Source organism: Neolamprologus multifasciatus, chromosome 3 (assembly GCF_963576455.1).
Source record: "Neolamprologus multifasciatus chromosome 3, fNeoMul1.2, whole genome shotgun sequence".
Classification (NCBI taxonomy): Eukaryota; Metazoa; Chordata; class Actinopteri; order Cichliformes; family Cichlidae; genus Neolamprologus; species Neolamprologus multifasciatus.
Genome location: NC_140441.1, coordinates 32,651,032 through 32,675,537, shown reverse-complemented (window position 1 = coordinate 32,675,537; position 24,506 = coordinate 32,651,032). Strand labels below are relative to the sequence as shown.

The 24,506-nt window shown below is 39.0% G+C and overlaps 2 protein-coding genes across 9 annotated transcripts in view; both read right to left on the bottom strand.

The window, feature by feature from the left end:
* Positions 1 to 700: 700 nt before the first annotated feature.
* LOC146522622 (type I phosphatidylinositol 4,5-bisphosphate 4-phosphatase-A-like) lies at positions 701 to 13,893 on the bottom strand. 3 transcript variants are annotated; one of them, XM_085153576.1, is made up of 7 exons: positions 12,536 to 13,893; positions 8,617 to 8,798; positions 7,105 to 7,211; positions 4,753 to 4,864; positions 4,524 to 4,576; positions 4,296 to 4,386; positions 701 to 2,934 (listed from the first exon to the last, which is right to left on the bottom strand). In XM_085153576.1, exons 1-7 carry the CDS (start codon positions 12,636 to 12,638, stop codon positions 2,791 to 2,793), a joined length of 792 nt encoding a protein of 263 aa, XP_085009702.1. In that variant the 5' UTR covers positions 12,639 to 13,893; the 3' UTR covers positions 701 to 2,790. The 3 variants fall into 3 exon arrangements, with proteins under 3 accessions (XP_085009702.1, XP_085009703.1, XP_085009704.1); XM_085153577.1 differs by having other exon boundaries at positions 12,572 to 13,893; XM_085153578.1 differs by lacking the exon at positions 12,536 to 13,893 and adding an exon at positions 11,223 to 12,529.
* A 116-nt stretch (positions 13,894 to 14,009) lies between these two features.
* Positions 14,010 to 24,506, bottom strand: part of LOC146522621 (uncharacterized) — a 37,655-nt gene continuing 27,158 nt past the window's right edge. For 4 of the 6 annotated variants that reach the window (XM_085153458.1, XM_085153462.1, XM_085153460.1 and 1 more), the window contains 7 exons: positions 24,383 to 24,445; positions 17,564 to 23,500; positions 17,350 to 17,458; positions 15,780 to 16,049; positions 15,315 to 15,416; positions 15,107 to 15,228; positions 14,010 to 14,782 (listed from right to left, as the gene is read on the bottom strand). In XM_085153458.1, coding sequence (XP_085009584.1) covers positions 14,699 to 14,782; positions 15,107 to 15,228; positions 15,315 to 15,416; positions 15,780 to 16,049; positions 17,350 to 17,458; positions 17,564 to 23,500; positions 24,383 to 24,445 — 6,687 coding nt within the window. In that variant the 3' untranslated portion in view covers positions 14,010 to 14,698. The remainder of the gene's footprint in view (positions 14,783 to 15,106; positions 15,229 to 15,314; positions 15,417 to 15,779; positions 16,050 to 17,349; positions 17,459 to 17,563; positions 23,501 to 24,382; positions 24,446 to 24,506) is intronic. The other 2 variants (XM_085153459.1, XM_085153464.1) reach the window with 1 other exon arrangement.

The following is a 24,506-nucleotide window of genomic DNA, read 5'->3' as shown; positions in this document are numbered from 1 at the left end:
ACCGTGGACCAAAGATTTTTGTTTCTAACACCTTGTTGAATCTACGTCATCAAGAATTGAGGCAGTTCTGAAATTTGACTGAGTGGCCAGTATGACTAGAAAACCACAAAATACATATACAGTGTAAACCAGGAATGGGCATGCAAATCAGATTCGACTGTAAATGCTGTGGTGTGGCATTCGGTTCATAAGCCATATGCCCCCATAACAAGAAACTAACATAAACTATAAAAGTTTCACGGGTATTTAAGACATTATGATGCATCCTAAATACTCTGATAACTTTCTGTGGCAAAGAGAGAGACACATATTATTAATAGCTGATATATGCAAATAAATAATAGGCACATTGGAGTCAGAGGAAGTTGTTAAAAGTATTACTTAGTTTTGCATCCCCCCCAACCAAAAACCCCAAAAACAAAACAACTCCATCCACCAGGATAACATTGACACAAAGATACAGGAGTTGCTCATCTGTACAATGTAGTGCAACATGTTTCACAGTCAGCAGGTACTTACATTAATCAGCCATGAGGGGGAAGAGACAGCTTTGACAATTCTGTACAGTTTAAAATAATCAACATCCACTGGATATATTTGCACTTCCACGGAGAAACGGACACTCTAACAGGTTCTACTAGAATGTCAGAGAAGGTAGTTTGATTCAAATAAAACAGATAAATAAATAAAATAACCTGCGTGTGGATCAAGTGTTTTAAACCTGTGATTCAAAGACAACTTTGAAGAATATGAACAGTACACACATATCAAAGCTCTGTCACATTGATATTTTCACTAAATTCAAACATGCCATCCTTTCATCAAACAAAACCTTTGAGTTTCTCTGACATGAATCATTACAAAATAAAGCTGGTGTTAAAACAAATACAGAAAAAAAAAAAAAAAATCACATCAAATGCCCCAAACACCCGGTCTAAGATCTGATAAGAATGCTGATGTGCTACTACATAACATGACAAAAAAATAAAAGGAAACATATGCTATTTAATCTCATGTTAATGCCTCTCCATAATCATTTCCTCATGTGAACCCTTTATTAGCTACAACTTAACTTCCCTCTTCATATCATTCATCAGTCTCTGGTTGTCTTGTTCCATCATTTCATTTGTATGCATTAAAAGCACTTTTTACATACAATTTTAACTCACACCATAATTTGTCCCTCAGCAAACACATTTAAAAGTTTAAATTTAATGATTAATCCACATGGTTCCTTCGGATGCCATCTGCCTTTATGTTGTAATTAAGGTCCTTTAAGTACTTCTCATAGTTTGGTCGTGGATTTGTTATTAAACATTGAAACATTATAAAAAAAAACTGTTTGCTTTGAGACTTTCATTCATTGTGCATAATTCTTCATCTTTAATTTGTTTAGGCCCCTGTCACATAGGCCTACAGACCAGTCTGCCAACTCATTTTGGGCCAGTCATTGCCAGGTGGCTGCCAACTGGTGTGCCATCCTGTGTGACTGAGGCCTTAAACAGGATAATTTGCTGTTGATCGATGCCAGTCTCCTGTCAGTGCTTCAAATAAAGAAAAAAAAATAGCTTGGCTAGCTCTAGCTTAGCATAAAGACGGGAAACAAACGCAAACAGCTAGCTCGGCTATATGCAAGGCTACCAAAAAATGATAGTAAACAAATAATCCTACACTTAATACCGTGCACAACATCAACTTTTAATTTAATCTTTTTTAGCATTTCATTTACATTTACGCAAAGCTATGCTACGGTAAAGTAAGATATGCTCATTGTAAATTCTTGAAATTCTTATTTATCACACAGACATGAGCAATATCAGTCTTCTTGCCCAATTTTCAAAGTGCACAGTCTCACTTAAAATATCACACTAGTCCTTTAATAAGAGAAGCGTCTACTGGTTCTGCTCCATTTTGGATCCATTTAAAAGCAAATTTGGGAACGTTTGCTCCTCTGGTTGCTGGCAAAAAAAGTTAATTACTAAATTATTCTGCCTGATCTACCCAGTCTGATTACTACTATTCTTATAATTAAAACACCCCCTTCAGTCCACATTGTATTTTAGGTTTTTTTTTCTCTTGCATAGAGGATCTTTTTGGCTACTATCCACAAGCATTTTAGGCAAATAGAATATTCTCTTTAACCAGATCGGTTATTTGGGGTTTCATTTACTTGAGACATTTTAGTCAGGAATAACAAAGTGAATACATTTTTGATTTCCATAATCATGCTTATGGTCTTGGCAAACACTGAAGGACCTCTTCAGTGGAAAACATGGTAATCTGCGCAAAAGTTCAGCCTCATGTTTGAATTAACGCCTAGATTGACTAGAAGTCTTTTTTTTTTTTTTAACCGAGATCTTCATTGCTGTTGGCAGAGCAGTAGAGGATTGGCAAAAGAAGGAAACTTTAAAACTTTACATTACTTTTATTTTTAAACTCCAAGATAAAGTATTGCCCTTGGTGGAGTACAGCACTCTAGGAGTGTCCTTATCTACTGTTGCTTAAAATGTACGGATCTCTGAAATATCACAGTCACAATCACAAAATGTGAATTTTGCCTCTGTGTATGTTTATATTTTCTAACCCAATTTGGTAGGAACTTGATGTTTTTGACATGTTAAAAAACATTTTCTTCTTTAACCTTCCTTCTTTATATCTTCTGTTCCCCCATCTTTTCTTCCCTCATTGATGTCAGGACTCACCGTTTTCCTCACTTGAGATCTAACGCTTTACTTTCGTATTTTAAATGTCTCCTCCTCATACACCAGCCTCCTCACCCTCTTTCTCCCTCTATGTGACATTGGATAAGGGTTCGCTAATTTTTAGACACTTCCAGTAGATTGTTCTGGCCATGGTGAACAAAGTGAGCAGGAGCAGGAGCACCCATGACACGTAGATCCCTTTTGAGCTCTTGGCGGGGTTCCAGGTGCCGACCTGAACACAGAAGTAAACAGGTGACTTTTTTTTTTTAATTTTTCAATGATTTTGGTCATATAAAATTCTTAATTTATGTTTTATTTTGAAAGTGACCACTTGTGATTCCAGTTAGCAATTGCACCTCACAAATAATTATTTGCTGTAGTGAACACTCAATGAAGCCACAAAATTAGCAAAATAAAATACATATTAACCACACGCCACCACGACTATATATGTGGATTCAATCTAATCTACACCATGTTTAAATTGTCAGCTTTTCGAAGGGAATACTTAACGAAAGCTCATGCTGACTAAAGGACACATGAAGGGATAACATGCAATATCACTGCTGCTTTGCAACTTTGGGTATAAATTGAACACAATTATGAACAATTGCAATGATATTATTGCTTATTGTGCTAGTGCTGTGCCTCTTTTCTCTTTTGTGACCTTTTGTATGATGCTGTGCTTTTTGTGACTTGAAAAATGTCATCCAAATTACCTAAAAAGTTTGTCACTTATATAAAGGTGAACAAAAAGAGCATCTGTGAATCTGCCGTTGTGCAAAAGTAGAGTTTACAATTAGGAGATATAAAATATTAAAGTACAGCAATAACAGTTAATTTATTAATTATTAACAGTAATAGTTACAATGAATAAAAGGTAATAACCAAAATTAAATGGTGAGAGGCAAATCATATCTATATCTAATATCTAATCAGCCAATCACATGGCAGCAGAGCACTGCATTTAGGCATGTAGACATAGTTATGATAATCTGCTGAAATTTAAACTGAGAACCAGTATGAGGAAGAAAGGTGATGACAGTGACTTTGAATGTGTCATGGTTGTTGAAGAACTGCTGGTCTACTGGGATTTTCCCACATGTTCATCTCTGGTTTACAGAGAATGATGTGAAAAAGAGGAAATATCCAGTTTGCTGAAGGTCTGTGGAAGAAAACGCTTCTTTGTCAGAGGTCAGAGAATGGCCAGACTGTTTTGAGTAGTCAGGAAGGGAACAGAAACCCAGATAATCACTCGTTAAGTATATAGATGAGCACCTCTGAGCACACAACATGTTGAACCTTGAAGCAGATAGAAGTGTTTTTAACTGATAGCTTGTTAAATCTATGTTATGAAGAGTTAAGGCTGCTTTGAAGGCTAAAGAGTATTACGTAATAAGTTTATGTTTACGTAATAAAATGGCTATTGAGTTTATTTTCGCCTAAAATTTCCAGCAGTAGGACATCTGCCGGTTAAATCATTTGGCTTTTGGCATTCTAATCATCATCTTTAAAAAAAAAAAGGATACAATTTGATCTACCAACAGTTTAAAAGTTAACATCACTCCAACATCTTTGCCCACAAATACACACCAAAAGTCCTGCGGTGGAGACAGCGAGGATTAAAAACAGCAGGAAGCATAGCAGGCTCCTTCTTCTGGGGTACCGCCAACCAATAGAAGAGCTGGAAATCAAACCAAGAGACAGTCAAAAAATAATAGTTCAAATTATAAATGCAAAACACTTATTTACCTTACACACACACACACACACACACACACACACACACACACACAGAAAGTGAACATCTGACATACTCACACTTTTCGGCAGTGGGGACATCGAGCTAAAGTGCGGGCTGAAAACTCCGTCCACTAAGAGAGAGGAAATGAAAAGGTCAGTGTGTGCATATATTACAGTTCTCTATCAGGGGGTAAAGCAGAAGAGTACATTGGCAAATAATTCTGTAGATGTCAGTAAATAAATGCATAAAGAAGTAAAACTGGCACCGTCAGCTGTAATATAAGCCATGTAAGTGTGTGACTTTTACCAGGAATGTGTTGGAGCAGTGTCCACAGATGACTCTGATGCCAACAGGCTGACGCCGCGGTTCAGGACTGTCCCCTCCAATGTGGACTGGACCTAGGTTGATGATGCGTTTACTGCCAGGAAACAGAAAACACTGATTTAACATAAACACGTGTGAACAGCCTTTACTACTTATTTCAAAGTTTGTCCAAAAAGCACCTTTTTAGCTTTTTAAAAAAGGGTGTGAATCTAAAGTTGAAAAATTTAAAGCCAGCTCTGTGTACTATGAAGGTGTGTGACTTGGAAAAACTGTAACTGGAAGTGATTATAGTAAATAAACAAATGAGGAAATATACTAAAGTTACTGTACAAAAAGCCCCCAGCTGATTAAGAGTGTCAGGCGGGAATTTTACTTGGACTTAATCTGGAATGACCAATAAAAAAAACATAAAATCTCGGTGAGACAACCTAGAAAAGGAATGTAAAGTTCATTTCACATTATAGGTGACATAAAGCCCACTGTATGTGATCTTAAGAGGGCTGGACTGAGGAAACTTGCATTTTATCCAGTGCAAAGAGGTGTAGCTACACATTTAATCACTCTAACATCAAAATATATGAAAGGAAAGTCATTTTTCACCGGTACCTTTCAGGTTTTCGCAGGATAAAGAGATGTTTCTGTAGCAAAGAACAACTCTTTCAGCTTGAACTGTAATAAATAAATGTTTAGGGGTTTTTTGTTTTCTAATTGTTCGGTAGTTCATTACTCAGACTGACCTATATTTTACAAAGTGTTTGTTAATTAACAAAAGTACCAATTTTTCACTGCAGACCCACTGTCCAAATCAAAAATTTCATTATAGATAGAAATAGTGGGGAACAAACACAAAACCGAAAACCAAACAGGAACTTTTTTGCTATTTAAGCGATATTAATGAATAGTATGTATGGCCATTGGGGAGGTCTTTATGAGTAGGAAAAGCTGTAAAACTGTAAAACCCCCAAATTTATATCCTCCTTCACTTTCTCCAAAGTTTCTGCCAGCAGAATTCTGGCCCCCCCGGACCTTATGTTTGATATCCCTGGATCATGATTTGTTAGTTGGTTTAAAAAAATTGGACACCAATAGCCAATTTTAAACTAAAACACTGAAAATCAAAATATGAAGAAGAGGTCCACCTTCATGACTTTCGGCTCAACACACCTAACTAACTCTTTAATCTCTGTTTGTTCTCTCAGAGCTGACAGCAAAAGCCTTTAGAGCAGCTTACACTGAAAAAGTACTGGATACAGACTTAATCAGCAGTAATGGAAGATGACAGCAGCAGGAAATGTTCCAGTCTGACCGATGTTAGGTCGTCATTCTGCTAAACCTCAGTGGATGAAGACGCGAGACGAGGAAGACCAGGAGGCTCATTCAGCCGTGAGCCTGAGATTTATGAACATTATGTTGCCGTCAGGGCAAAAATCAAGACTTCAAGATGGAAGAGTGATGCCACGATTTACGGTTTACCTATGTGGAGTAAACTTGCTTCTCTTTTCGGAGTAGTTTCATACTTCAGGCCTGCTTATAGAACAAAATGACCACATCTGCATTAGAAGTTAGTGAGGTTGATTTCTGTATAAACAGCTTATTAGAGCTACCCTTGGAAAAACCCAGATGCTATTATAATAGTCATCAAACCACATCTTTTACCAATTTTTATACTGAAGGGTCAAAACACTCCATTAAGTGTACTGGGGAGGTCATGTCCTGGTTTTTGTATGTGGTGTGAGTGTTACAGAAACAAATAAAATGCTGGGAATACTGAAGCTATAATTATCGTTCCTTATATTGAGATAAGTGTTATAAACTCACTGATTGATTTAAAAACTGCGGCTAAAAAGTAGCTGGAAATGCGCAGGAGAACTCAATGGTATTGAAAAGACCAATAATAACAGCTTTGGGCTGCACCTCATTTACAGGTAGGTGCACACCGGCTTACATCATAGGGCTTCAGAGAGGTTTTTGGTTATAATGTAGCCCAGCATAGATATCCACTTGAAGTATAAATCGCTAGTAATGCCAGGCTTTTTCCAGAACTGTTTTATAAAATCTGGTCTGTTCGATTCTTTTTTAAACATATTTAATTCTGTTTCAGGCTTTAATATAAAAACGTTTGTTAATAAAAGTGTCATATAACTAGAGTTTATAATTTTTGCTTTTATTATTATAACTTTTCAAAAGCTGAAATTTTGCAAAAAGGGGGTACCTTCAACAGTCTCTTAACACCACGTAATGCTTGCTTTTGTTGAACGGCTGGAAAAGGTGGTGTGATTATGTGTTAAAGCTGAGATGGATTAAAAACAGCCACTGTTTCTTTTCCTGACTCACCAGTACGGTCTTGGACAGGCGATCTTCTGCGACGTCACTTTGCAGATCAGCAGACAGTTGCAAGGACAGCGGACATACTTCTTTCCAACAGGAGCATTCTTAATGGGCTGAAACCAGAGAGGTGAAGACACAGATAGAAGAATAAGAAACTTCAAACATTTGATTTTGGTTTTTCCAAATGTGAGCTTCTTAAATTGTTTTACTTTTGATTTCATCAGACGAAAGGAGAAGTGAACGACAATCCACGCCGATATTTTGTGGTTTACCAATGCAACTTTCCAACAAATACTGACGCAAGTACAGATTTCTATTATGTTAAAAAGCTATTAACTATTTTTTGGTATACAAAGTCTGGTTTCAATTACTCTTGTCAAATGTTTTTGTGGATTAATAGATAATTTTCTTCATTTTTCAAGCAGATAACAGTCTGTCTTTTTGTTTTGTTTTGAATGAAAAGAGTCAGGCACATCTAAAAGTGTGCCACCAGTCAGAGATTTAAGTCACAGAATATAAAATTTTGGAAAGACTTGATCTTACAGGGTCACCATTTGTAAGACAACAACTAAATTCCTTTTGAGATTATTTCCCATCATGCTCCAGGTGGAAATTTACAAGAAGAAAAGCATCAAGACCAGAAACAAAGTGATGTAAGCAGTAAGCAAAGTAAAAGTTGGGCCTTACTGCTGAAATTTTACTTTGAATGTCAATGTCATCAGTTTCACTACCACTTAGCAAGTAGTTATCTGCAGACAAGTTGGTGACATCAATGCAAATTAAGAGACACTATGGTAGTCTGCTAGTGACTAAGGCCATTACAAAGAAGCAAATTACAACCCATAGTCAGTTTATAGATGGGCCTCCAATAATGATGGAACAATTAACAGCCAGTCTTATTTAACATAAAAAAAAAGCTTCAAACTGTTCAGTTACTTAATATCAATAAGTCATTTTACACATATAAAACGATAAAGATGCTTAAAAACGAGCAGGTAAAGTTGTTTTATCTGTGCAGCTTTTCTCCATTCACTTCCATCAAGTCCTTACTAATTCTAACTAATTAATTATAGTTATTATAACTACCAGTTATAACTACAATGAGCAAGATCTTCATTTTCCATTTGTTGTGTTTGACTCATTAATGTAGACCTACTTGCTTTATTGAGTTTTAAATACTGTGTAGGTGGTGTTTAGCATTGAATGTTTCGCAATAAAAGCCCCATTAAGAAAGGGTTTACCGGTTTATTCTACTGCAATGCCAGATGACATTTATTTTGAAATGTGTACAGAAGCACTGAGTTCTTGTAGCACCAGCAAAATACAGCAACTTAACAAGGCAGTAACATAGGATCTCAAATAAGGCTGCAACAAAAATAAGAGTCCCTGCAGAGGAAAATGGACTTCTGTGTTAAATATACTTAATATTTATTATAATCTAAGCTTGTAGGAAATAAATGTTTGTTTCTGTAGTTGAGGTACATCAAGACTATATAGTCCTCTGTATCTGCCTCTTACCGTAGCTTCATTGCAGATGTTGCACTTCACCACATGCTGGTGCGTCTTGCCTTCCACAGATATGGAGGTCTGACAAACCCGGCAGCTGATGACCGGAGCACTGCTGCTGTCTGGGCTGCCTTGTGGGGAGTACGGGGGTGGAGGCTCGCCTGGTGCCACAGAGCTGGGGAACGGAGCAAAACCTGATGAAGACAAAGAAGAGGTTTTATTAACACTAATAAAACAACATCTTTTGTTTATCATGAAAAAATACAGAAAATATATAGCCTGAAGTACTGCTTCACCTACACATTACATCTATAGCTGCTCAGCCATGAGAACACATGCCATGAAGCTCCCAGCGCACAGTTTCTGTGCTGATATCAATGCACTGATGAGATTTGGAGCACTGCAGTTCATGAGTCAGCAGAGCCTTCTATGCACCTTAGCACTTGGTGACCCCGCCCTGTTACTTTACATCGGTCAGACATTTTGAGGCTGAGCTGCCGTGGCTCCTAAACTCTTCCACTTTGGTATTATACTGCTAAGCCCTAATGAAAGCAAGAAATGTAATGAATTTGTTGCAGTAGTGGAGTCCTACTCTGTGAGCTCTTTAAAAGGACCCATTCCCAAACCAAATATTTGTAAAGGCAGACTGCTTGGTTCGGCGCTTTTAGAAACATGTGAAACAAAAACACTTGAATTCAAAGATTAAAATCTGTGGTCTGGTACTTTTGTCTATGTGGTTATATATAAAATCTTTAACTATAACTTGATGAGACTGATCAGGAAACTAGTGGCTTAACAGATCAGTGTAACTGCTTCTCCCTTTTGTGTGGGGTATTTCTAAGAGCCATCTATTTTCTGATGGTAAATTTCTGCATTTTCACTCTTCAAATCTGTTGTGCAATGGTACACCACTGAAATTCAGTAAACACCATTATCGTTAACAAGTATTGGCTCACAATATCACCACTTTTGTGCTTGGTCAAGACAAACAGTAGGTGCACAAACAGAATTTAGATGTGTATCTGTTTGTTTATACTGACTCATGTGTGGGTCAGCAAATTGTATGTTTAATTATATTGATTAACATAATGTTATCTATGTGTGACACCGTTAAGGGTCAAAATTCAGTGAGTGTAATACAGGAAGCACAGAAACCAAGTGACTGTCACACTTACAAGGAAGCAACCAGAGAAGTGAGAGAGAGAAATTGGAGTCACAGCAGAGATAAGAGCAATGAAAAAAGACAAATCAGCCAGACATGTGATGTCTGACATGATCACACAGAAAAGCAGAACAATTGTTTTAGTTTACAAGTTAAAAAAACCAAACCAAACCAAAAAATGTTTCATTTAAATCCCAGAAACTGAGATACTATTTCTGCAAGTTATTATATGGAGTTGCTTCTCGGCAATTAATCATAGTTATACTTCAATGATGATTTTTTTTCCTTCCGCTGACTATTAAAATAAACTAATTTCACATAAAAAAATAAATTGCATTCTGCTCTGCAGTAGTTCTCTGGTTTTTGTCCTTCAGCACAATCATTTTCCTTAACTTCAAACCATAAAATTTCCTTGCCTGACAGGTTGTGACAGGCTTAGCTAAAGTATTTATATTAATTTCATTTAGTCAACTGACATATAAAGTTCACGATCGTGGCTCAAGAGTTGGGAGTTCACCTTGTAATCGGAAGGTTGCCGGTTCGAGCCCCAGCTTGGACAGTCTCGGTTGTTGTGTCCTTGGGCAAGACACTTCACCCGTTGCCTACTGGTGGTGGTCAGAGGGCCTGGTGGCGCCAGTGTACGGCAGCCTCGCCTCTGTCGGTGCGCCCCAGTGTGGCTGTGGCTACAATGTAGCTTGCCGTGAACGTGTGTGTGAATGGGTGGATGACAGGTTGTGTAAACTGCTTTGGGGTCCTTAGGGACTAAAAAAACGCTATACAAATACAGGCCATTTACCATTCACGGAAATCTACTTGATTGAAATGAAAAGGTTTAATAATGTATGTTTAATACTGTATAATGTAAATAAAATGTATATATATTTGCATTTATTTGTATATTTTGTAAACATTTATTTACAAAATACACACTGGAGTAATTTTGCAAAATAATTTTGATTTCTACATTATTTTGCAGTAATAAGAGTCCTTATTTGTTTTGAATCCGTTCCCTTTTACAAGAAGTGGATATGACATTTAGGAGTTTTATTATGTAAAAAACAAAACAAAACAAAAAACAGATGTAGTTATGAAAAACAAATTAGGCCAAAGATACTTTGACACGGAGACTACAGGAGGTGGAGATTAAACCTGACAGATTACCTGCTCTACCTCCTGAACCACAGCCGCCCCTAAAGCTTGCAGTTTCCAAGAAATCTCCCATCTGCGTACTAACCAGGCGCCGACCCTGCTTAGCTTCCAAGTTCAGACGAGATCGGGCATGCACAGAACAGTCATCTTGTTCCTTGTTTATCATTTTACTGCTCAGTAAGAATTCAGTAAATCTAAATTCTTGCTTATTTGTCACATTTTATTTTCTAAAGTTAGTAAAGCAAGGCAGCAAGGCAAGCCTGATCTTGTCATACACATAAAAAAATAATATAGTTTCTTCACTCACATTGTGGATTACAGCTTATTGGCATTTTGCTGGTAACGGATTAGTACTCTGTATTGGTATCGATACTGTATAGGAAATGAAAAGAAATGGTTGATTGTTAGTTGTCTTCAGATTATCTCACACCAGAAATGGGAGCATCGCCCAATCTGAAAAAAAGGTAATGTTTATACACCATTAGTTTTGAGGTATTTACAGGTGGGAAATAGTTTCAGTCCATCCACCTGATACCAGACATCATGTGGTTTCACTCCATTTCAGTCACTAAATGACTTTTGCATGTGCCTGAGAATACACAGCAATGCCAAAATACTGGTTCTACCAGGTTTCAGAGGTAGAGTGGTGCGAAGGAAGTAAAAAACCCAACATGCTCCCACATTTGTCATTCAGCAGACTGAAGATGCTGAAGCAAAACATGTTTAAAACATGTTTAAAAATCCCTGTGGCAAAGCACAGACTGAAAACACATGAGCATGACACAGAGTCATTAATCGGACGCAGCCTTTGGTGATCACTAGACCGACTTGCAGGTTTTTTTCCCCCCTAACTGAGAAGCAATTGTTTCATGATTGAAGCAGCCGAATGCTGAAGCGGAACAACTCAAAGGTTTGGGAAATTTGTGTGATTTTTAATATTTTCCTGGTACAAGAAAAAAAATACATAACCCACAACAATAGTGAAATAATGACACAACAAAAATGGTCTGGCCACATTGTTATTTGTAATCTCTAGTATTGGTCGAGAATTTTACAATCAAGATATCCCTAAAAGTCCAAAACGAAGTCTTTAAATTACTTTACTTTATGCCTGTTTCATCAGAACTCAATGTTCAATACCATGCACTAAAGAAAAGCAGCAAATCCTTACATGAGAACAATCAGAACCTGCTGATTTTTGCTGTTCAGGCTTGATAAATGACTAACCACAGAGCGTTGTTACGGTGATCTGACAGCCGGGAGCTCTGACCCCTTGTCATAATGCAAATCACCAAATCAAACTCACCCACATGAAAAGCCTTTCAAACACCCGGTTTTTCATGCCTAACATCTGTTATAGACCGCTGACAGCTCAAAGGTCCTCATTAGCATGGGTAAATCACCCTAAAATCTGTTTTTAATTAATTTTTGTGTGGGTTGAATCCCCTTTAGTTGTGTGATAATGTCTCTATTTACGGCTAACGTTAGCCTGACAGCTAACACTTGTTTACAACACGACACCTTTAAAGGTAAAAACAAACTACAATACCACGCTATTGAAGCCTATTAATGAGTGCTCGTATTCTGAATGGTGGTGTGAAAAGGACACAGAGGACATACTCTGAGGTTTCGGCAGATATCCGTGCGAGCTTGTACCGGGAGAGAAGCCGTTGGTCCCGTCGTGCTGATCGGGCAGCAGCGGTGACCGTTCCCCGTCTGCCATCGCTCCCTCCGGACCCAAGCCTTTCTTCCAACAACGCCCCGCGGGAAGTGTATCTGCGGCGGCTGGGAGACTCCTCGGACCTCCGGTAAAGATTTGTTTGGAGGAGTCGGTGTGAGGCTTTCAACCCCTGACCCTGCTGGAGGTTTGGGTTACTGACAGCCACATGACGCGGCGAAAACACTCACTAAACGCGGAAACGATACAACGAAAACATCTGTCACATGATTCAAGGAGTCAGGAAGTGACGGACAACGGGCTAGACCAATGAACGAGCCGTGTTCGAATGGGCGGTTCCTTCTGCCTTTGTTGACTAACAAAAATTATAAACTGTAAGGCGATGATTGCATTACAATTACTGCTGGTGTATGTGCACACAATAGAATAGGTTAGACTTTGTCATTATAAAAGTGCAATGACATTTAGTCTGGTATCTCTCCTCTACCCTATCAGAAAACAACAAATAATAACAATAATAATAAACAGCTAAGTTTGTGTTTCTTCTCACAGTTCAAAGACATGTATGGCAGGTTGGTTAAAGCTAACTCTCTATGACTACGGTTAGCATGGCAGCCTGTCCAGGGTGTATCCCACCTTTTAGAGCTGGCAGGTTCCAGCCCATAGTGGAAGAGGGACGGTTGGATTTATGAGATTATTTATTGCATCTTCTGTAATGTGTGCAGTTCTAAAACAGTCAAATACATGAGTCATGTGGTAAAAGCAATTAATATGTGAGCTCTTCTGCCTACATTTTTCCTTGTACAGTAGGAGCTTTACACGCAGGGCAAGTTAGATGGTAAATGGGTCGACTGGTGCATACATAGCACCTTTTTTCTATACCCAAGCACCTCATCTAACACTTATGTACACACACTCTCCACCTCAGGCTTCAGTATCTTGCCAAACTGGAGTAATTGGGGAACCGGTCTACCAACTATACGGGTAGGCAACTCAATTTATCTACTGAGCCGCAGTCACATCTGTGATCCAAGGGTCACCAGACTGAGCTAAGAGGCAGAAATCATAAATTTGGTCTTTATAAAAGAGTAAATAAAAAAGTGGATGTATACTCAAGAGATTACATCTGATAGACTAGATTTTTTTCTAGTAACTGATTGGGATGAAACAAGAGCTAAAAAAAAAGACATGAAGTGAAAATAAAATGGTTGCGTTTGATTGTGTGTTTAATGATATTAAATTCAGATGTAATACAGTATTAATACAATTAAAAGTTAAAATATTTATGGCTACACAAATCCTATATACTATTTTAATAACTACTACAGTATTTAAGAATTCATTCATGTGTACGATATCTTTGTGAAAAACATTTAACAATAGAAGGAGCAGAATCGAATAAATGACAGAAATGTCTAAAGCTGAAAAAACAGGAAGTGTTTTATTTTTCCCGAGGTTACACAGGAAATGTGTACAGATATTTCTGTAGTGACTTGCAGGGAGAAAATGTTGCATTTAAACATCACTGATGTGCATAAAGATTTACAGGGTGACCATAACATAGTTAACAGCTTTGACATACGGAAAACCAATCATAGAAAAAATATAGTTATACTCTCTCTCACTGAAAGAGGAAAAAAAGTATATTAGCTTTGCATAAATCTACACAACATGCTTCTCTCTAACAGCAGAAAAGTACATGAAGCTGAAAACTGACATCCTTTCTGTTTCACATGACTTAAACAAGTGGAGGACGCAACTGTAAACGTGCATCCGGTTAGCTAAAGAGTGAAATGTGGGTAATCCTCCTATCTCCCTCTTGAAAATAACCAACATTTAGTAAACAAACGTCATGTTTTTGTTAGAATTACCTGAAACAAGCAGACTTCCTACCAACTTCTATACAACTGAAACCCTTCTGCAACCAGAGGAAAGAAAGCTCTTAGTTATTTTTCTTATAAGAATATGTTCATGAGTGCTAATTACTCACATGAAAGTTTACATTTTAAACTTGTCCACAAACTTGAGTCACTCGCCACCAAATCTCAACGACACGTGGTTTTGTTTGCACCTCTCATAAAAAAGGGAAAGAACACAAAAAAAATCTAGTTATATTCATCCTTAACAGAGCCTTGAGAATTTCTCATCGACATTCTCGAAGGCCTCCGTCGAAGATTCTGTTGATGTTTCTGGAAATAAAAAAAAAGGGGAAAAAGGTGAGACCACTTGTATGTTTTTGTGCAGTCACTCGATTACAAAGCCTCAATAAGAAAGACCTTTAATCGCTCATCTGCCTGCTTTCCTTAGTGTTCAGGCTCCCACTCTTTCCTTTACATCACTTCCTCTCTCTCACGCCAGTAACTCAATGCTAACATCCTGGCTTCCGTCCAATCGCGTCCTTGACCACCTTCTATGAGCCAATCAGCCTCCCCTCTGCCTACTTTAAGTATCTAAGTAAATCACATTCAGTTCCTTCAGATGATCTTTCCTTATTGAATTGAGTTTGTGGGTACCTTCAGGTTCTCCTGGTGTTTCTGGCTTCTGCAGTGGAGGTCCTTAGCATTTTGCTCATCCAGGTAGAAATTGGAGCAGAGGTTACAGAAAAGCCCCATTTTTTGGACAACATGCTCATCACCTAAGAAGACCAGAAGCATACCAAATAACTTAAGAGAGAAAAGAAAGACTTGAAATTGACGTCATTATTTTATGTTTCGTTCTCACCAAGGGACGCATCAGCATCCAAGTTGTCTGTGACGCGAGGAGACTGAGAACAAGATCGCTTTGCTTTGGGTTCAATAAGTGCTCTCCTTCGTTTACGGAAAGCTAAAGAAAAGGAAAACAACTAATAAATGATAAATAATGACTGCAAATTAAACTGTACCTATTCCAATAACAAGTTTATATTTTTACTTCTCTAGTTACAGCTGCTTGAATGTCTTGAATTGTAATATGATTAGTAACTTTTGATGGACAAACTTTAACTTCACAAGTTCCAGATTACAAATTGTGGCTGTCTTCTGACAGTGTGTTAGAAAAACCACAATATAGACACCGACTTGGATGCAGTTTTGCTCTATTCTAACAAATTCTAAGTGGAAAACAACCATCGTCCACTTTAGTGAATCATACTGAAACATTTTGTTGGTTTAAAATCAGCACATTTTGAGGTAAAACAGCTTCTCGTACCTTTAACGTCACTCCTGCTCGGTCCTCCCTGTGTCTGATTATCAAGACACTCAGGCTGTTGCTGTTGCCCAGCAGAGGCAGCATCAACATCGGGCTGGCTCTCTGGTTTCTCCTCTGTTTTTTGGCTGTCTGGTTTGTCGTCACTTGACAGTACAGATACGTTTTTGTCCAGTGACGAGGACTCGAGTGAAGCGGCAGGCAGTGATTCGGTTTCTGCATCTTCTCTCTCATGTGTTGCGTCCCCTTTTTTCCCTCTAACAGATTTTCTCACTGCAGGAAAAGAAAAAGAAATACTTGAGATTTATAATTTAGACCAGATTGTACAGTTTTGTGCAAATTCTTAGTGGCAGCAGTCTTCAGGAACAGTTCTCCAGGCTTCTTGATGAACATTCAAAGCTCTTCTTCAGATCTGGACTGCCTTTAGATCAGGGGTGTCAAACATAAGGCTGAAGGCCCAGAATCAGCCCAGGAAAGACTCAAATCTAGCCCGCTAGATTTAGAAAATGTGAAGGAGGGAATAAATTTGTAACTTTTAACTGTATTTAAATAGGTTTCACAGCATCTCCTGCTGATAAAGACTCCTTCACAGTCATTCATACTACACAAAAGTAATTAACTAAGAGATAAATAATTAAATGACAGAAAAGTCTTGTAAAAGCTAAGATATCCACCGTCAACTTCACTCTGTAGGAGCTTCCGACTCTGAAGTAGACTTCCTGTTTCCCCCACTGTCTTCCTGTCAGTTATTTTCAGGTTTTACTCTTTCCTCTATAACTGACCTATCTAATCATATTAAAAAAATCAAAATCATCCACCTGTCAACTTGACCCTCTTCCCACTGTGTTAGTTAAAGGCTGTCTTCCCTCGTTAGCTCCTCTCATAACCAGTATTATCCGTTCCTCCCTTAAAATTGGAATGGTCCCTTCATGTCAGAAAAAGGCTTCTGTTATTCCAACTCTCAAAAAGCCTGGTGCAGACCCCAAAAACTTTGATAATCTTTGCCCTATATATACACAATCGAACTGCCAACTCTTGAGCCATGATCACCCTATGTACAGTCCATGTTTCAATCGCTTCTATAACCAGCTTTACCTAAATTGAAGGAATCATTTTCTGTGTGACTTCATCAGTCTCTCACATCGTTGTGGGAAAAATTTGGCCCACACCTCTGTTGCTTCAGTTCATTGAGGTTGGGGATATACATTTACGCACAGCATTCTTAAGGTCCCAAACCAGCATTCCAATCAGGTTGAGGTCTGGACAGGGCAATTTCAACACCTTGATTATTTTCTTTGTCAGACGTACAGAGGAGTTCATGGTTGACTCTGGGAATGCAAGGTGCCCAAGGTTTATAAAAGAAACCCAAAGGTGTTTAAAGGACATTATTCCACAGGTTCGTATGGCTTCTTCAGATGTAACTTGACCATGCACCAGAGCAGCAAATTAACTTTAGTAAAGGAGGTCACACCTGCTGATGATTAATTAATTAACTGACTCTAATTAGAAACCTGTTGCCTGCTGCTAATTTATGACATTTTTTTATGGAAGCAATAAGAAAACTAACACAAACCTGCATTGTCATCACATTTGCGTTTATTAGGTCTTGAGATTTTCCGAGCCTCCTTTTTGACACCCTTCTCATTCTCATCATCCACTGCTTCATTCACATTTGACAAAGTCTAAAAAGAGAAAACCGTAATGTTTGGCATCAAGATTTATGTTATCAGAACAAAGATTTCTCGAAGAAAGAAAAATGTTTGCAACAGTTTAAATGCTAACATTACCTCTTGGTTTAAGGACTTCACTGACTGGCTATCTGGGTTGAGTGGGCAGACCTCATGTCCCTCCTCTTCTTCACCAATCTCATCCAATGTGACAAACTCCTGCAGCTCATCCTCCGTAATCTCCCTATTCCACTCTTCTCCCTCCAAAAAACCTTTCTCTCCACCCTCATCTGTCCCCAACTCATCAAGAGTCACTAGCTCAGATGTGTCATCCAAAAAAGTTTTCTCAATATATTTCCTTGGTCTTTCCAACCTTGTGTTTTCTGAAGTTGCAGGTCGATTATTCCTAACATCATCATCTTCCACAGGGTGTATTTCATAGGTAGAGTCTTCCCTTAAGTCTTTTATCAAGGCATCACTCTTTGTTGTTGGTGTCTTCTCGGTTGGTGGCGTTGTCTCTTCATTTTCTGTATTTTTCTCAGGATCCCATTTCTGGGAATGTACAGCCCATGTGGTTCTCCTTCTTGCTGTAGTCTTGTCTTTTGTTGGGACTTCTTTAGCCGTTCTTTCCTTTCTCCCACTGGTAGATTGTTCTGTAATGGCTGAATTGCTGTTGTCAGTCTCTACTGCTTCTGGCTTTTCAGATTGTTCTGTGTATGTCAGTTTGTCCTTTTTGTATCCTCTAGCAGACCTTCTACTACCAGACCTTTCTGCAGTAAAAGCATCTTGAATTGGTTCATCTTTATCAAAATTTACTTTCCCATGAATGATCTTTTCAGTGTCCTTGAGAATATTTCTGTCTTTTTCTGTATTGCTTTTCTTTGTTCTTGTCTCATATTTTTTCACCATCTTGTCCTCTTTTATTGGTAATTTCCCCTCCTCTTCACTTTTAGATGTTCTGGACCTTGATCCACTCCTCCTTGTTGGTCTATCATCTCTTTTAGGTTCATTGGATTTATCTGTTCTTTTTTCCTTGTTGTCTGCCTCCAATTTGGTCTCTGTGGTTGCTGGCTCATCTTCCACAGAATCAATTACCTGGTAAGCTTCTTCCTCTTCTTCTGTGGCTTCTTTAGATACTTGGGTGCCGAGGGTTTCAAATTTTTGGTTATCATCTTCTATTTCAGTCAGATCATCAACTGAATCCAGTATCTCAAATGCTTCAGTAGCATCTGTTGAAGTGTTTTGGATGTCTTGACATTCAATGTACTGTTTTATTTCATTTCGGATTGTGGATTTTATATCGTCTAAAATCTGATAACCTTCCCCATGCAATGTGTGGCTTTGTTTAGGTCCTGGATACTTGGTTTTAGCACAGCCATCTTGATTTCCATCGTCATCCAGCTGTTCTTCTGTTTGATCATCAACTGAATCAATGACTTGGTAAGTTTCACCATCTTCCTCCTCCTCCTCCTCAATACATTTTCCAACATAATCCCCTGCCGCAATGCCCTCTCCTGACACGTTGTGGTCAGACTTTGCTGTTGCACACTCTGTGTTTTTTTTCTCTGATTCATTAGAATATTGAATCTTTACAGATGCCTCAATATCTGATGTTGATGCCATCTCTGACAGATGGGTCTTGTGGCCTGAGGATACAGTGTGTGGTCTTCTGGCTGGAGATTCTGTCTTGTGTGGCTGTGCTCTGCGAAAAGGCGATGCATGAATTTCGACAGGCAGCGAAGAAGAGAATAAAGGGGTCTTAGAGGCCTGAGCAGATTGCATAGATGTGGTATTGAATTTGGTTGGTTCAGATGAGCCTTTTTGTTTTTTTGGTGAGTCGGTGGTCAAGCCTAAAGACAGGGTGCTTTTCTCTGAAGCTTCAGTGGGCTTGGATTCGGAAGATAAAGCAGCTAAGTTCTTAGACTCTTTCAAGGATCTTGTTGAGATCTTCTTGGCAGAAGATGAAACATCTGAGTTTTGTCTTTTTCTTTTCTTTCTGGAGTTCTGCTCAGATGAGAAGGTGCCTTGGTTGTCATCCACATCCTCAATTTCATCAACAGTGACAAAACTCTCAAAATTCTGCTCATCGAAAAGCTGAGCGTCTGAAGAAATAGAATCATCATTATGACTATCAGTTGAATCCAGTATCTCAAAGGTTTGTTGTTTAGTACCCTCTTTTACAGTGTTGTCTCCCTCTTCAAGAGGCTGTTTTTTACCTTCTGCAATTAAGCCAGCATCTTTGGAGGCTTTAGATGATTCCTCCAAAAGCGTTTTTTCATCTTTCCCCTTGCTTCCATCTCCCCTGCTCTCTGCTGCATTTTTGTCACAAATGTCCACTACCAGAATCAAATCTTCAGACAGCTGCTTTACTGTAAAACTTTCATTTTTGGCCAAAGGATTGGGCTCTTGAACTGTAGTTATTTGGTTTCTGATATCATTGTCTAGCACTTTGCGAGAAGCATCCAATCCAATTTCACTGCACTCCTTTAAACATGCGTCATCATCATTAACACTGTCCAAGACCTGAAAGCCTCCTTCATGTAATTCTTGGCCTTGCTCAGGTCCAGGTGTCTGACTTATCTCCGACTCAATAGTTTTCCCAGCAATGCCTTTTATTGAAACTTTGTGGTCAGACTGTACAGGTACACTTTCTGTAGGGTTTGCTTCTTCTCTATGAAGCTGACAAGTCTCTATTGTTGCCTCAACTAGTGCTGTCAATGACAGCTTTGACAAATGAGTCCTACAACCTGAGGATGAAGAATAAGATGCTCTGGCTGGAGACTTTGCCTTGCTCAACTTCCTTTTCTGATCAGGCAAAGCAGGAGTTTCATTTAACTGTAAAGAGATCGTTTTGACATTAGAAGACAACCTGCTTTTCAAAGTGGATTTCCTTGTCTTAGATGAGGAAGGTGACAAAGAAATCTTGAAGCCTTTCAAGGATTTTAATGAGGTTTGTTCGGCAGAGGATAACACATCTGTGCTTTGGTCCTCCCCAGAGTCATCGAAAATCTCATCAACAGTGACAAAATTCTCCAAGTTAAAATTTTGCTCATCAAAAAGGGTGGTATCTGAAAAGACTTGGTCATCGACGTGATCATTAGCAGAGTCCAGTGCCTCAAAGCCTTCTTCTTCAGTACTATCTGGTGAAGCTTCTTTGATGCTTTGATGTTTAAGATTTGTCATTTGGCCAGAGTCTTTGCAGGTTTCTCCTGAAAGCATCTGTTGTTCTTTTTCTTTCCCCCACCTTCCATCGCCCCTGCTCCTTGAAGCTTGATTCTTACTTGTGTCCAGCACTTCGTTTCTCTCAGCCGAATCTTCAGCAACAGATTTATCAGAATTATATACTTGAATCACATGCTCCTTGGACAGCTGCATCAATGTGGAACCTTCATCTTTAACTGTTTGAGTGGCCGCTTGAACTGTTGCTGTTTGGTTTTCAGTTACACTGTCTAGTGCTTTGAAAGGCGCATCCATTTCCATTTCACTAAACTCCTCAGGACTTTCATCTTCAATACTGTCCAAGACCTTATAGCTACCTCCAAAGAATGCCTGGCCTTGCTCAAGAGCAGATGACTGGCTTGACTTTGACTCAACAATTTTCAAAGCAATGCCATTGGCTGAAATTTTGTGGTCAGATTTTACCACTAAACTCTCTGTTGGTTTTGCTTGTTCTTCATTTGGCTGACAAGTCTCAACTCCACTTAGAGCTGCTTTTGATGCACAGGTCCTAAAACCTGAATACAAAACTTGCAATGCTCTGGCTGAAGATTTTGGGTTACTTGATGCTGCGTTTTCCACAGAGGAGGCAGGAGTTTCCATAGCCATACACAAACTGCTCCTTGCAGTGGCTTTCATTGACTTGGATAAGGAATGTGAGAAAGAAGAATAAGTTGCTGAGCTCTTGGAGTCTTTCGGGGATCTTGTAGAAGTCTGCTTTACAGGAGATGAAACATTTGAACCTTGCCTTTCACTTTTCATTCTAGAGTTCTGCTTAGATGAAGCAGTGCTTGGGTGGTCTAAGGCCATATCTTCCACATCATCAACAATTTCATCAACAGTGACAAAGTCCTCCAAGTTGAAATTTGGCTCATCAAAAAGGTTGGTGTTTGATGAGGCATGGTCATCAGTATGATCATCAGTTGAATCTAATATCGCAAAGGTTTCATGATCAGAACTATCTGATGAATAATCGTTCATGTCTCTGTTGTCAGCATCTTTGGATGCTTTGCAGGATTCTTCTGAAAACATTTCTTCCTTTTCTTTTCTTCTTCTTCTATCTTCTGTTTGGCCTCTCGGGTTTTGGTTGCTACTTGTAATTGACATTTGAATTTTATCAGCTGCATCTAGAACTGTAGATTTATCAGAATTTTCTATTATCTGAATCTTGTTTTCCTCAACCTCCCTTTTCTCTGCTGAGTCTTCATTTTCAACCAGGCAATCATCCTCTTGATTGGTAGCTACTTGGTGTTTAGAAACCCCATGTAATAGTTGGACAGAATCATCCAATCCGATTTCACTCCATTCCTTTGAACAGGTTTTAACTGCATCTGTATTGCTCTCCATGACTTGACTGTCCAACTTATGCAGTCTATGGCCTTTCTCAGGTCCAGGTGACTGCCTTGACTCTGACTCAACAGAACTTGTTTCTTTGTGCAGCTTATATGTGTCAACCGATGTCTCAGCTGCTGCTGCTGATGCCATCTTTAATGAATGCGCCCTGCAATCTGAGGATGAAGTATGCAGTGCTCTGGCTGAGGACTTTAACTTGCTTGGGTGTGTTTTCCTACAGGTTTCAAAAGACTGAGAAGATGAGGAGGTAGAGGTCTTAAAGACATTAGAAGACAAATTTCCTTTCACTGTGATGTGAGTTGGCATGGGTGAGGAAGAAGAGGAGGCAATGTGAGAGCTTTGCCTTTCTCTTTTCCTTTCAGAGTTCTGCTTATGAGAAGAGAGGCTTTGGTGGCTGAAGGCTGCTTCTCCCGTGTTGTCACCAATTTCATCAACAGTGACAAAGTCCTCTAAACTGAAATTTAGCTCATCAAAAATATGTGTTTCTGAAGAAACATGGTCATCAGTGTTATCATCAATTGAATCCAATATCTCAAAGGTTTCTTGTTTAGCACAAGCTGCATCGCATGACATGTCTTTGTTGACTTGTTCTTCAACATTTAGGATTTGGCCCAAATTTTCGGGGGCTTTAAAAGACCTCTGCATTTCTCCTTGTGTTTGTATGGTCGTTCGAGCTCCCTTGATCCTTGGACTTTGGTTCGTTCTTGAATCTAACACATCCTTATCAGTGGCATCTTCTTGAGAGTCCTCTTTAACTACAGATGCTTGGTCCTCGGTAACACTATCCATCACCTGGTAAGAGTTGCCTGGCTCTTGTACACACCCAGATAAATTGGTTTCAGTGCCATCTTGGCTTCCATCTTCATTCATCTGTTCATCCAATTGATCCTCAATCGAGTCCAGGATTTGGTAATCTTCAAAGTCCTCCTCCTCAGGATACTTGCCAGAATAATCATTTATGCATTCTTCTTCTGTCCTCTCCTTCGACTCTTTGAGTATGCCATTGTTAAAATCAATTTCTAGATTCGGTTTTTGGCTTGTCAACTCTAACCCCTGACTATGTGCAGCTGAATGTATAGCTAATGAGGTTTCTGTTCTATTTGTCTCTGTAGTAATGCCCTCTGCTAACACTTTACCAGACTTCCCTACTGCACTTTCTTTGGGTTTTGCTTCTTCATCTCTATGAAGCTGATATATCTCTACTGTCACATCTGCTGCTGCTGCTGTTGATGCAATCGTTGATGAAGAAGGCTTACAGCTGAAGGATGGAGAATGTAAGGCTATCTCTGGAGACTCTGGATTTTCTGGCTGTGCTATTTGGCAAGGGAAGGGAGGAGTTTCAATAGATTGTAGAGAAGAAGAGACAGAGATCTGGATGACACTAGGAGATGAGCTGCTCATGGAGTCGTTCAAGGGCCTTGTTGAGATCTGTTTTGTAGTGGTCGACACAACCAGGCTTTGGTTTTCTATTTCCACTCCGCAGGTCTGCTTACCCAGTTAAAGAGATGAGTTATTTTCCATTACATAACTGAGCATTTTTTTTTTTTTTAAACAACCAACCAACCAAACAAACAAAAAAAACTAATAAAAGGGACCGCAGAAGACTGTCACTAATAAACTCTAAGATATATTATCATATCTAGGGATGGGTATCGTTTAGGTTTTATCCAATACCAGTACCGGTGCTTATGGTGCTCGAACCGGTGCTTAAAGAATGGAGAACACAAAATTGGTCAAAAAACCTCTCATGTTCAGCTGTTTTTTGTAAAAAGACTGGTCCTGGCAGGGCTACGGGCCAGGACTCTACTCTTCGGGTTTTTGGGGATGTTGCTAACTCCGGGTCCGATAACAGGCAACCCACGCGCAGTAGATGTGCACGGTGTGAGGTCTCGCAACAAGCTATCAAATACGGCGCATTTCTCAGGTTTTAACAAAATGCTATACGTCGCCAGGTGTTTCATCAGATTTCAGGAGTTACCTCCTTTGCACAGTATCATCCTAAAGTAATTGTTGCAGGCTGCTGAGTTTGCATCTTTTGCTGTGAAGTACAGTTAGACTTTGAGCGCTTCGCTTTGGGCATTTTTAATCTGTAGCTCTTCTCTAAAAGAAGGTACGTACCTGGGCCCGCCTACTACGCTCGCAAAGGTAAAATGATTGGCTGGAATCCAAAGTGTATGACATCTCAGGAAAAAAAAAAGCACCAAAATGTGCGCTGCTTTTCGGTCTGGTTACTACTGTTTATGTCAGAACCGATGCCATTACCGGTACCCATCCCTAATCATATCATAGTTTAGTGGGTTTGATTCTATATACACTGTATGTTTATGCATATATGCAGACCAAATTTGAAGCTAGAAGTACGGAACTCACCTTTTCTTCCATTTTCTCTTTATCCAAGTCACTTCTAGAGGTTGTTTCTCTCTTGCTGGGGCTCTAAAAAGATAAAGATTGCTTACTAATTTACTTGAACAAATTGGAAATGCGTTACCCTCAC